The sequence below is a fragment of the Malus sylvestris genome, chromosome 11 (assembly GCF_916048215.2).
Source record: "Malus sylvestris chromosome 11, drMalSylv7.2, whole genome shotgun sequence".
Classification (NCBI taxonomy): domain Eukaryota; kingdom Viridiplantae; phylum Streptophyta; class Magnoliopsida; order Rosales; family Rosaceae; genus Malus; species Malus sylvestris.
Window position 1 is genome coordinate 19920673 of NC_062270.1, and position 13087 is coordinate 19933759.

At 37.7% G+C, this 13087-nt stretch overlaps 1 protein-coding gene across 1 annotated transcript; it reads right to left on the minus strand.

Moving 5' to 3' along the window:
- Positions 1-1635: 1635 nt before the first annotated feature.
- On the minus strand, positions 1636-12405 carry LOC126590792 (indole-3-acetaldehyde oxidase-like). Its single transcript, XM_050256299.1, has 10 exons — positions 12156-12405; positions 8085-9764; positions 6752-7008; positions 6399-6608; positions 5929-6147; positions 3872-4837; positions 3339-3434; positions 3062-3160; positions 2505-2694; positions 1636-2230 (listed from the first exon to the last, which is right to left on the minus strand). Exons 1-10 carry the CDS (start codon positions 12316-12318, stop codon positions 2013-2015), a joined length of 4098 nt encoding a protein of 1365 aa, XP_050112256.1. The 5' UTR covers positions 12319-12405; the 3' UTR covers positions 1636-2012.
- Positions 12406-13087: the final 682 nt, after the last annotated feature.

Genomic DNA, 13087 nt, shown 5'->3' on the forward strand with positions numbered 1-13087 from the left:
TTTTGGTAGATTTCAACGGTTGATAATTTTAGTTATGACTTCATGCATATCATGGCTTCATCACCCATTTGGGTGATGGCCATCACATCATGATTTTGGTGTCCTCTAGATATCAGGGTTGGGGTGTGTCACCAATTTTTAGGGCTATTGAAAAATGTGGAATAAGAAACCTATAATATATACTCCAAATTATTCTTGGGTGTTTGTAATTAGTGAAATAAACTCGCTAGTATGGCATGATGCTTCATAATAGATATGAGCATTTTTTTTGTCATCATATATGTAGCCATATTTCTATAAGTACAATGTTACTTTAGGTGTGACACTTATGGCATGTGGAGACTGCATACTAACCACTTGAGAATTTATCTCTCAAAGCCATTTCTTAAAGTATGAAAATGCCATAAAATTCGTATCCAAAGATTTCAATTTAAGAGCATAAAGCTCAAAATATGTACTTTCTAGATAAATTTGGTTTATATTACCTCAATGAGTACTTTTGTTCGTTTGAACTAAAATTATCATTGCAACATATTCTTGAAAGAGTTAAGAGTCATGGTAGAACTTTTGGAGAGTCTATAAAGCTATTTGTGTATATGGCGTGTATTCGCCAGAGTTATTCATTAGGCGGAGTCTTCGACAATATGCTATAATGGACATATAAGCGTGTTGTGCTCTTTTTCCCTTCAACCAAATTTTTATCCCACTGGGTTGTCCTATCAGGATTTTAGCGAGGCAATATTATACGTGTCCAACACCATACCAATATTTCATAATCGTGGTGCCCGATTTTTCTAGTTTCCTTGGGTGTTTTCCCACTGGGTTTTCCAAGTAAGGTTTTGTCGTGGCAACTACCATTGATTGGTGAACACCCAAGGGGAGTGTTATAAACAATATTTGTTATGTCGTTCAGTTCTAGGTCAAATATGTAATATCTTAATAGTTGAACACCTTTCTATGTAAATCTTACGCCAATAAATAGGCACTCTAATGAGAAAGGAGACACACCTTGATTTCTCCTCAACTTTCTCTCGTGTCTTTGTATTCTCTCTTACTCTCTATTTTATTTCCAACAATATATAAATTATAAAGTACTAGATCATGTTGTAAATATAGGGAACAAAGATATAATGAGTGTTCATACAAGTATCCAACAAGTTTCCTACAATTTATTGAAAAGATAAAATGTAAGATGAAGTTATCTATGCTCACCAAGGCGGGCTAGGCGGCTTAGGTAATTGGGACTGGCACCTAGGTAGATCTAGGTGCCCTTTCTTATTTTTATAAATAGATAGGGATTAATTGTGGGAGTGGTTAGCCGCTTAGCGCCTAGGCATCCCTAAGAGGTGGATACAGAGCATGAATAAAGTTGATTATTTTGAGATCCTCCCTAAATTATAGCTAGGAGCTCATTTAAGGAGCCCAAATGCTCTTATGTTTTACTATTATTGTTATTCACATAAGCTTTGCAGCTTACCGGGTTCCTTCACCAATCTAGTATACCGTTTCACGACATAGGGGTTTAATTTAGCACTATTGGGGCAGAGTGTTTGGACAACAATGACCCCAATTCTAAAAACTCTCATTGCATAGAATTTTCCTCAAATATAAATATAGACAGAAAACACCCCAATATCCGAGATTACGAACACCATTCTCCGGTCGAATGAACCTTGGTCTAACACAATTTGTCTCAATACAAGTTGCAAACACAAAAGGTATAATAAGATGGTTCATGTTTAGTTGTCTTACAGATAAAAGCTTATTCAACAGTAATGTTCAAAAACTGGACAATGAACCTAAACAAGTAACGTGAGATGGAATGGTTCATCTATCGCCAATTCTTGTTTTTTTATTGGTTTTGCACTATAAACAGACCTAAAATATGTTGAAAAACCTATATTCGTATCCTTATTGAGATCAAGTGACGGCGATTGACTCACATTTTAGGTTCTTTGGCTGTGATGGACAAATTAACTAGCATGATCATGCCTTCCAGCCATAACGTACGTTTATTCTCTGCCTACAATCCATTCCAAGCACCTCTCCACAGCTTCCAGTCCACACAGCTCCTTCACAACAGGCATGGTAGCAGGAACATCTAACTGGAATATTGATGCCGATCCATCTAGGCCGCCCCACTGAAGAAGCTGTTTTCTTGATTCTTTAATGGCAGCCCTTGTAGCGCAGTGAACAGAAACCGCAAGAAGTAATGGTGGCTCACCAGAAGCTGCGCAAAAGATTTTCAATGTGTGAGTTTCACACGACACTTTTCAAATTTTGTGATGAAACATTCTCTTCTTTAATTGAAATGTTCATACTAACATAAAATTTTCAGCTTTCCAATTTATGTAATAACACAAAATTTTGGACTTTTCAATTTTTGAAATAACATAATCTCAAATTTTTTTCAAAATTCGCCTACTTTTAATCACACAAAATACTTTTCTGGTATCAGTTGTAGTTGGGATAAGTAGAAGTATGCAAGGCACGGCATGGCAGACCTTTTGAAGAGAGCACGTGTTTTTTATGATGCCCACTGTTCAATACTTCAACGTTGAACTGTTTGGGTATGGTGTCCACCGTAGGAATCTTATATGTCCATGTACCTTCTGAAATCACCAACCCATCAGAGTTTTCCAAGTATTCTTCAAGCATGAAAAACCCAATACCTTGAACAAAAGAACCTTCGATCTGCAAGAAACATGTAATGTCAAACTTAACTAAACCACGATAACTACGCGCCAGTGAACTGGCATTATGGATCTTAACAGATTGTAGAAAAGTTGAAAACTAGGATTCTTATTCCAAAGACGACTAGATGATGAAAATGCTACAATTCTTCGAATAGGAAAGCCTAAAGACGCTAAAAAAAGAAAGTATCTAAAAATTTGTAAAATAAACCGAACTACTAACTTTTCTTACAATGGAATTTGAAAAAATCTCCAAGGCAGAACCTACTGATTAGCAATACAAAAAATAAAATCTAGGTAGAGCTTAATTAAAAGAAAATGTATGTAAACATTATAAAAATCTGAGTAGCAAGTTCAATCATGCTAACCTGTCCTAAGTCCACAGCAGGGTTGAGACTCTGACCACAATCGTAGATAATATCTGATTGCAGAATTGTGGTTTGTCCAGTCAGAACATTTACCTCCACCTGTGATCAAGTAGTTTCATTGTTATTAATCTAGAAATTATAAATGAGAAAAACTGGTCTCTGTGACTGCGACGTTGCACTATGATTTGCTCTGCATTATGTAAATCTGCATCTTGCCGAAAATTCAACAATACACATGAATGAAAATGAAGGAGTAAGACGGTCAACACAAACTTGCCTCACTCACAGCAGCACCATAGTTAAGGTATGCCATGGAAGCAGAATCAGGGACATAATAAGAACTTGCTGATAAGTTCACAGCTTGCAAGGATGCCTGCATTTTGACAGAAGAAAGATAAACTGCAACAACTACATTAAATTTGGGAATAAAGAAAAATGCTATAAGGAGAAGCCACTGGGAAGTAAGGCAAGCTTGAAAGTTTGATAACTCATTAAGTTTCATTTGTACTCATAAGAAAATTGTGGCTCAATCACAGTTATTTTGTCCGGGGTTGAGTTTCTTGGGTTCTTCCAGATTCAGTGTGTGAACTATTGGAGCACCATGGCATGGATTTGAAACAAATCAATAAGTTAATTAAATGTTTCAAAAGAAAAAAGTGATGCATCAATAATTTCATGGTGATTGCTATTTTTGCTCCCCGCACTCCTCTGGGAGACTGCAAATAACATGCTATTACGGTAGTGTTATTTGCAGTCCAACAAAGGAGCACAGGAGTGAAATAAGCCCTCCCCTCAATCCAAATAGAATACCTGCTGAATAAGAGTCTCCCAGTTAATAGAGCCCATTTGCTCCTTCAATCTCCCCTTGAGAGTAGCTAACCTCTCAACCAAAATATTACAGCAAAGTCTAACTGCCTCACAGCTTGTCTCAGATGTAGTGCTCCCAGCAGTCATTCCCCCTTGAATTAAGCTCAATGTATCTGATTGCACCACCCGTATTTTATCCAAGAAATCTCCACTACCATCACATTGAATCGAACCAAGAGCAAAAGCTGTCACCTGTTTTACCTTCGTCCAGAGCCCCTGACCCAGTTCAATTCCTCCAACTTCAACAACAACAGACCCATCACTTAAAATGCTTACTTTTCCCGGAGTTGGCCTCAATGACACTTCATACACTATCGGTACTCGAGAAATTCCTCTTTTCTGCCATTTATTACACCTATTAAATTCTTTTACCATCTCAGTCCTTTGGTTAAAGCTTGAAGACATGGCCAACTTGTTCCATATCAATGGTAAAGTATACTCCAGGGGTTCACCAGCGCTCTGCTCGTAAAACAAATCAAGGCTGTGAGATGTGTGAAGATTAACGCTTCTCACAGAATCTACTTCTATAGAAAGGGTGGATGCTACATGTTCAATTACAGCTTCAGCGATAAATGACCCCTGCACCTCCCCAGGGGCCCGCATAGCAGACCTACTTGGAGTGTTTGTTTTGCACACCTTGATATCGAAAGCCAGAGCACCCCAGTCATACTTCTTAAGTGCAGTCACAATATTTTTTGGCAATAATGGACTAAAGTCTATGGAAATCCCTGCATTTATCAATATCTCAAGTTCTAAAGCTGTAATCTTCCCATCAGACTTGAATCCCACACTGTAAGTTATCTTCATGGGATGCCTTCCTCCAGCCATTATCATATCAGTCTTGCGATTGAGATATATCCGTACAGGTCGATGTAATTTGTGTGCTGTAAGAGCACATGCAGTTGCGACCTAAACATCAGAATTGCAGCAGCTTTATATTCTATTGAACATTGGGAATCAAGTAATCAAAAATCCATAAACATAGCAAGTGATATATATATATATATGTGTGTGTGTGTGTGTGTGTACGCGCGTGCGCACGTGTCTGGTGTCTGCACGCATGTGTAAGATAAAGTTTATTGGTTTACTATTGATCCTGAAGAATCGTAATTTATCAGGATACACACCAGCAATCATTTATATTCTAACACCCTCTCACGTGTAGGCCTCTCACCACCGCTAAAAAACACAACACCCTCTCCCCACCACTAGAGAGCTCAAGATGTGAAATTTAAAAAAAAGTTGGAGGTTTAGAGTAGTATGATCGGAATGATATGCATAGAAGGTCTCCGACTCTAGTAGCACATATAACTATTGATTTACCACTATTCCCAGAACTGACACTAAATGCTAACTATTGCTTTATTTTCTAAAACTTCGCCTCAAGTGTACACCTCTCTGCACCACTAGCGAGCCAAGACATTATATTCAACAAACATTTTTTAACACGAACGTTATTGATCATTTTAAAATCATACAGAGTTCAACATTCGCAGGGAGGTTGTAGTTACAGGATCCTAAGATCTCCTACTTGACACCATGATCAAGTTTTATTGGTGCGCTGCTAAAAAACTTATATGGGTCAGAATCAAATATCATTTTATATATGAACTATATATCTACATCTATGTGTATGTGTATATATAAGGGCTTGGTTGGGAGTTCTTTGGTTAAAAAACCTCCTACACTCATTCCCAACTTATTTCTAAATTTCTAGGTGCATAATGAGACTAAACCAGTATGTTTCTCTTAATCTGCATTTGTGTACTCTCCACATGCAGCAGGATAGGAGTTGTATGTGCGGAGAATGTTAGCTTAATACACAATGTTGGCCCGCTTCCTAGCAGCTTAAGTTTTTGGGTTCCATTCATTGTCTAACAGAAATATTATATTCATGTTCAACAAGTGCTTAATCTACAGTTAAACGGACAATCTCGTCCACGATTAGATAAACAGTAATAAAGAAGGAATATAGAGATTTATGTAGGTATTATACTCACAGGCATTGATTGCATGGCCTTTCCACCAAAGCCCCCTCCGACCCTTCTTGTAATTACACGAACATTATTTTCAGGAATACCAAGACATTTTGCAATTGTAGAGTGTGTATACTCAGGCACTTGAGTTGAAGTGTAAACCACCATGCAGTTGTCTTCATCTGGTACAGCAAGGGCTGTTTGTGTCTCCATGTAGAAATAGTATTGTGAACCAAGTTTGATCTGAAAGCAAGTTATGCATGGATTTGCAAGTTAGTGGGCGGTTCTACTTGAAAACCAAGCCAACATTCTCTTATACTCGTATTTTCTCCCAGTTCACAAGTCCTTTCTATGTATATAAATAAAACCAAGGAACAAAGTTGAATATCCAAAATCCAAATTACTGGAACATAGAAAAGTACAAAAAGGGCAGAACATTAGTGTGGGAAGGAGACCGGAAAACAAAGAAAGAATGTCAGATTGATTTCAAGTACCTCAGCAGAAATAATCTTGTGATCAGCTGCAGCCATTCCATTTGATATGTCACCAACCTGTTTCGGATACAAGAAAGGAGGGACCTCAAAAAAACTTGCTCTCTTAACTGCCTCTTCGACTGATAAGATAGGTGGATCTAAATCTTCCATGTTATAATCAACCACCGCAAAGTTTGTAGCCATATCCGCATGTTTCTGCGTATCTGCTACCTACAAAACTTTCTTTTGATGAGTAAACTGACACACATCCAAAGAAAGGAGAAAAATTATGTGTATAGTCTACAATTATGGATAACGATTGGCATTCATCCCAACTAAGACTGTTAGATATAATCACAAGATCGTTGAATTACCACGAAAGCAAGACGCTGACCAGCCCATTCTGTAAAATCATTAGCAAACAGAGGTTCTGTACCAAGAAAAGTCTTAGACCCTATGTTCTCCCCAGACTTGGGAATATCTTTGAAAGATATCAGTGCAGTAACTCCTGGCTGTGGTTTAGGTTCAAATTTTATTTCCTTCACTCTAGCCAAAGGCTTTGTACTATAAATGAACGCTCCATGTAAGCAATTTTTCGGAGATGGAATGTCGTCTACATAGACTGCCTCACCTACAAATTGATGGTCATGAACGAGATAAGTACTTTTGTGTCAAGAGCTAGAAGCACTCAAGAAAACATATAAAATAATGGAAAAGATACATAGTCAGTTGAAACAAAAGAATTATAGAAGAAACAATTAACACTGAAGTCGCAGCAAACCCACTGTTTTGCGAAAACAGTCGATAACTATTACAAACGAGGAAACAAAACAAATTAAAATAAAAAAAGACAAAAGGTCAACGAAAGCTTGGTGCCATAAAGATACAAAGAGAATCATTCTCCCTCCCTCCCTCCCTCCCTCCCTCCAGGGAGAGCAAGAGAGCAAAAGAGTGAGAGACAGCAGGAGGAGGACACAATACCATATAGCAGGTGAACAAATTGCCCACAACTGGTCATCACATTGTATTCTGTCAATTTTGGTTTCATTAAGATTTTGTTTCTTATATAAAAGAATGATCTCAAAAGATGGAAAATGAGACCTTTCTATAAGCATATTATAAGTATATAATTCAAACTCCCACTACTTTTAGGTATTTAACATGACCGGCCAGCGGGAAAAAAACAAGAACCAGTCATTCTAATCCTAAACATAATTGTTAACGAATAAATCATACTACAATTTTCTCAACTAGATAAAGGGGAACATTTTGGAGCAGAGAATAGGCCTGGAAACTAAGTCCAATACCAAAAAAAAGAGACAATGATCCTCACTTTGTTTAACTTTGGGTCTCTTGGCTGAAGCTGGTTTGGGAGGGAGAGAAGGCTAAGTTTATGTGGGGCTCACACTATGGTTTGGAAGGGAAAGAAAGCTAGGGTTATGTGGGGCACTATGATCCTCACTTTGTTTTGAGTGGTTTGGATGACGAGGAATAGAAGGAGTTTTGAAGATTTCGTGGGAGCTATTGGAAAGCTCTATTGGAAAGCTGCTATCTCTTGGTTTATTAGCAGTTTTTAGAGTTTGGTTGTTTTTTTTTTTTTTTTTTTTGTTCGGGCTCTGCTAGCGCTCCCTCTCACCACCCATAAAAAAATAAAAGGATGCTTAGTAATTAGACATCCGTATGATCATGTAGTGAAGGATAACTAACCTGAAGCTTGTATGAGACCTCCAGATTTTGTAATTGGCTTACCAACCGGATCATACTCTGTACTTAATTCAATCACCTGTTTACCAGATGACAGAACAGTTCTCATCTTATCGCTAGCACTTTTGTTCCTTTTTAACTTGGAAGAATCGGCCAACAAAGTATTTCCTAAGAATCCATTGGAACTTTCACTGTCAATTAAGGGGCTAAAGAACTCGAAAAGAAAACCAGCAGCCATGCTTGACCTATAAGCAGGGCTCGTAGTTCCTTCGTCAGGAACCACAACATCCCTAACTAATTTAATAGCGTCATATAGAACACCAGGACTCAGCACTTTTCCAGTTAAAAATTCCTCAACCTTTCTTGCTCTAATTGCATGTTTAGTTCCATAAGCACCAAAAGCCAGACGACAATGATCCACCATAATTCCATTGGAAATCTTACCAAACGAAACCTCTGCTAGGAAGGCAGAATTTAAATAAGCTAATGCCCTTCCTAGGGGTCTTGGTGCAGCTCGATAGGTTTCAAAAAGCAACATGGTGTTGGTTTCTGGAGAAACTTTTCTAACTGCTTCCCAATTTGGGATTTTAACACTTAAAAGTACACTTTTCGGATCCAATGGAGGCCTTTTCAGAAAATCCTCTAACATAACCGTTTCAGATCTAGCACCATTCATTATATCTACCTCTGAATCCACAGCAAGAAGTATTGTAGCAATATCTGAAGGAAAACATTTCCTCTGTGCCATCACCAAATTCCCTCCTATACTACCTGTATTTCTGATGAACCCTGAAGCAATTTTCTCCATATGATTGGCAATTTTTTTTAACACATCACCACCTCTTGATGGAGATCCACTGTTGTCTTTCTTCCTCAAAGACTCAATAACTTTAGAGATTGTTACAGTTGCTCCGAACTGAACCCCCACAGGATCCTTCTTAACCATTGATAATTCAGGAACACATCTGAGATCAATGTATCTGTCATAGCGCATTAGCTCCTTGTAATAGCCTGTCCCTGTGTTTCCAACAACTAATTTCATCTCGTTTGCATTATCAAAATCATTATCTTTCAATAAGTTTTGAAGCTCCTCAACTCTAACAGGATTGTACCAACCATATCTCGTAGGATCCAAAGACATGGAAGAACAAATTTCTTTTTTTAAGAAGTCCGGAAATGTACAGATGTCACCATTACGGTTATATAGAGGCAAACTCTTTACTTTTACTTCCTTACTATCTCCCTTTTTCCAAAAGGAGTTGAACCCCAAATCCTCCATATCAACATCAGCTGCGAAACTCTTGCAGGCATCAGCAATTGGTCGATACCCCGTACATCGACAGAGGTTACCTGCAATAGACTTTTCAGCTTCGGAAACAGAAAGCTTGGAGAACCCAGGAGGGGGATCAGGTCTATTCGCCTTTTCAGCATTGACAAGAGCTCCAAAGAGTGAAACACACATGCCAGGAGTACAAAAGCCGCATTGAGAAGCATGGAAACCAGCAATCCTTTGGTGAATTGGGTGGAACCCGTCTTTGATATTTCCAAGGCCTTCGGATGTTGTAATTGAACATCCATTTATACTACAAAGCAGAGTGAGACATGAACTTGCAGTAAAATCTTTCACCTCGTCGACAACAGGGTCGTACTTGGACAGTAGCACAACACAAGCACCGCAACCACCTGCACCCAATTTTTATAAGTGCATATCATAAAACGTGTCCAAAGATTTATAGTGAGACGTAGTTTTCCTTGAAAATTTTGAAACCCAAGCTACAATCTCATCTAATATGATCACTACAGAAAAAAACACCTTAAATTACAGATATTTCATCACAAAAAGAAACCTCTTGAAGCATCAGTTGGTCACCACGGAAGCGAGGTGAGTAACGAGTTTCGTTTTCTGAATTACTTAATTTTGCAACAATTGTTCAGGATGGTAAACCAAAAATTCAGAATTCTTTCTATGAGAAACACAAAGTTTGATCATAACTGAAGAAAGTTGAGGTTCCACCATCAAACCAATTGACAATATAGGGAGTAGCCCAACCTCTTATAAGCCCATACCTCCCATCAATGTGGGACTCATTCTCAACACACCCCCTCACGTGTGGCGAGTTTTTCGAGCCTAACACGTGGACAACATAATGGGGTGACGTGGAGCACATGGCTTCACACATGGAACAACTTGCTCTGGTACCATGAAGAAAGTTGAAGTTTCACCATAAAACCAATTGGCAATATGGAGAGTAGTCCAACCTCTTAGACCATCTCTAACCCTTGGGCTAAAACCTAAAATTTTTAGCCCAGAAAATTTAGGTTTTAACCCAGAAATAGTTTTGTTGCTCCAACCATTCTGGGTTAAATTTTCCCAGATCATTAACGAATGAATTTAGGCTAATTTTTTTCTTAAAAGTAACTTTAAAAAAAAATTATGTAGACTATTCTAATTTAATTTTATGAACATTTTAACCTAAAAATATTTAGATTCTGACAAATATTGAAAAATCACTAACCGACACCATGAAACTTGTGAAACATTATGAAAGAATATGAAACACATAAAAGATTTTTTTTTAATTACTTCAACTATTGGATTTAAATTTGGACCGTTAGATATTTTTTTTACTGTTGGATTTCATCAAATTAAATCTTAACTATTGAATTCAATGAATTTATAAATACAAAACTAAAACAAATATACATATATGGTGGACCAGCCCCACTAACCCAAGGAGAATCCTGGGCTAAATTTGGCCCAGAAATGAGTTTTGAGTTTTAACTCATATTTGTTTCAAGAGTAAACTGTCGATTTGCCCCCTAAACTTTCACCGAACTTTCGATTTCCCCCCTGAACTTTTCGATTGGAAAATTTCTCCCCTGAACTAATTTTTTTAGCCAATTTGCCCCCTACCGTTAGTTTTTCAAACATTCCATCCAAATTTCTGTTAAGTGAGACCATGTGCACAACATATGAGGGTAGTTAAGTCATTTCACTCTTAAAAATGATTAAAAAACTGAAAATTTCCCTCTAATTCATATCCTCAATTTTATTTTTCATTCATTCCTATGTATAAAAAATGACATACGGTATTATTGTTTTCATGGCATGAACATTCTAGTAATTTTACATTATTAAAAAAAAATGATTAAACAAAAACACATCGAAGAAAAGAAAAAAAAAATACAAAAACCCCAGCCACCACCACTTCCTTTCCGCACCCCCATCACCCACCCCTACGACATCCTCCCCCTACCCTCATCTCCCTCAACCGTAACCCCACTCCTTGATTTGGCCCCACCCTCTGCTACCCCAATGACCCAACCCTCTTCCTGCTTCACAAATCTCTCTCTCTCTCTCTCTCTCTCTCTTCCCACTTTCTTTGTTCCTTGCATTGTTCGTAGAATAACAAATAGAGAGGGGAAGGAGGAGTCTCTGTGTGTGGGAAGGGGGAGGACCGGATATGGTGGTTGATGGGTCTCAGGGGTGGGAGGAGGTGGTAATGGTGGGTACAAGGAGATCGGCGGTAGAGGTAAAAAATAGAGGGAATTTTTTTTTTAAAATTTATTTTCAGTTTTTTAATCATTTTTAAGAGTGAAATGACTTAACTACCCTCATATGTTGTGCACATGGTCTCACTTAACAGAAATTTGGATGGAATATTTGAAAAACTAACGGTAGGGGGCAAATTGGCTAAAAAAATTAGTTCAGGGGGGAAATTTTCCAATCGAAAAGTTTAGGGGGGAAATCGAAAGTTCGGTGAAAGTTTAGGGGGGAAATCGACAGTTTACTCTTGTTTCAATGATCAGAGCAAATTGGGGTAAGATTAGAACCTAAAATTTGAGTTTTACTCCAAAGGTTGGAATAAGTCTTATGCAAAATTTCACCTCCTATCAATGTGTCTCTCAACGATAACATGCAACATACAATTTTTCTTTCATAGTACGTACGACTAAGTCGTCCAAAAATCCACAAATGATACTCATCAATCATCATGTTTATAATATACATCAAAAAGCCACAGAAATTCATGATCATACACGCAGAGCACAGTCAAAGTTAGAGAGAGAGACCTTCACCGCAGCTGAGCTTGACACTTTTGAATCTCGTCTGAGAACGCAAGAAGGCGAGCAGAGTGGTTGAAGGATCAACGGTCGGGAGCTCAAACCTCTCTCCGTTAACTGCAAAAACCAGGCTGCCACCGCTTCCTGCTGCTGCGTCTCTTTCGTCGGCCATTTCTGTGAGCAAAGTGAGAGGAGCCCAGCTGCTGTTTCAGAGGTACTCAGCTACAAATTCATATATTGAAAACTAACCCAACAACCATTCTTTAATTTAATGCAAGTAATAGATCATTTACGGACGGCACCTTTCTTTAATATTTAATGCAAGTAAAAGATCATTTACGGACGGCACCTTTCTTTAATTTAATGCAAGTATCACATTCACATGGTCCTTTGAATTTAGGGGTGAAGATGCACAATTTTGACTTTCCTTCTTTTTGTGATTGGTAAAGGATGAGAATGGTCTGCGAATTTTTTTGTGGGATCCGGAGTTAATTAATCGTATTCGTTCATTTTATATCGTTTGATCATTTTTATTAAGTATTTTTATATTTAATTTTAAATTCAAAATTCAAAATAATTTCTAATTGCACGATGTACGATGAACGGACTCGACTGATTGATCCTCCAGATTTCCACAAAGAGAATCGATAAAAACTAAAAGGCTGACTGTTTGACAAAAAAAAATAATTAAATACTCAATCATCCTTCAGAATACTTGGCTTTTTGTGTTTTAATTAGACTTATTATATTAATTCAGCAGTATAAAGTATTGCCCTTGAGATGCACACTTGATAATATTTTAAGGAAAACTAATGAAAAGGGCTTGAAAACTTTGAGTTTTAATGATAAGGACAAAATAAAGGGTAAAGTGAATAGTACCAGGATTGACTTTTTAGTGTAAAAATGTGGTTTTTCGTTAAAGTGAACAGTACCGGGTGCTT

Bases quoted from the DNA above. Each gene is read 5' to 3' on its own strand.
- LOC126590792 (XM_050256299.1), bottom strand. From the start codon at position 12,318: ATGGCCGACGAAAGAGACGCAGCAGCAGGAAGCGGTGGCAGCCTGGTT. The intron at 3,435-3,871 runs GTATTCTATTTG...GTCAAAATGCAG, and splicing joins GGGAGACTCTTATTCAGCAG to GCATCCTTGCAAGCTGTGAA. The intron at 3,161-3,338 runs GCAAGTTTGTGT...ACTTGATCACAG, and splicing joins ATGGTGCTGCTGTGAGTGAG to GTGGAGGTAAATGTTCTGAC.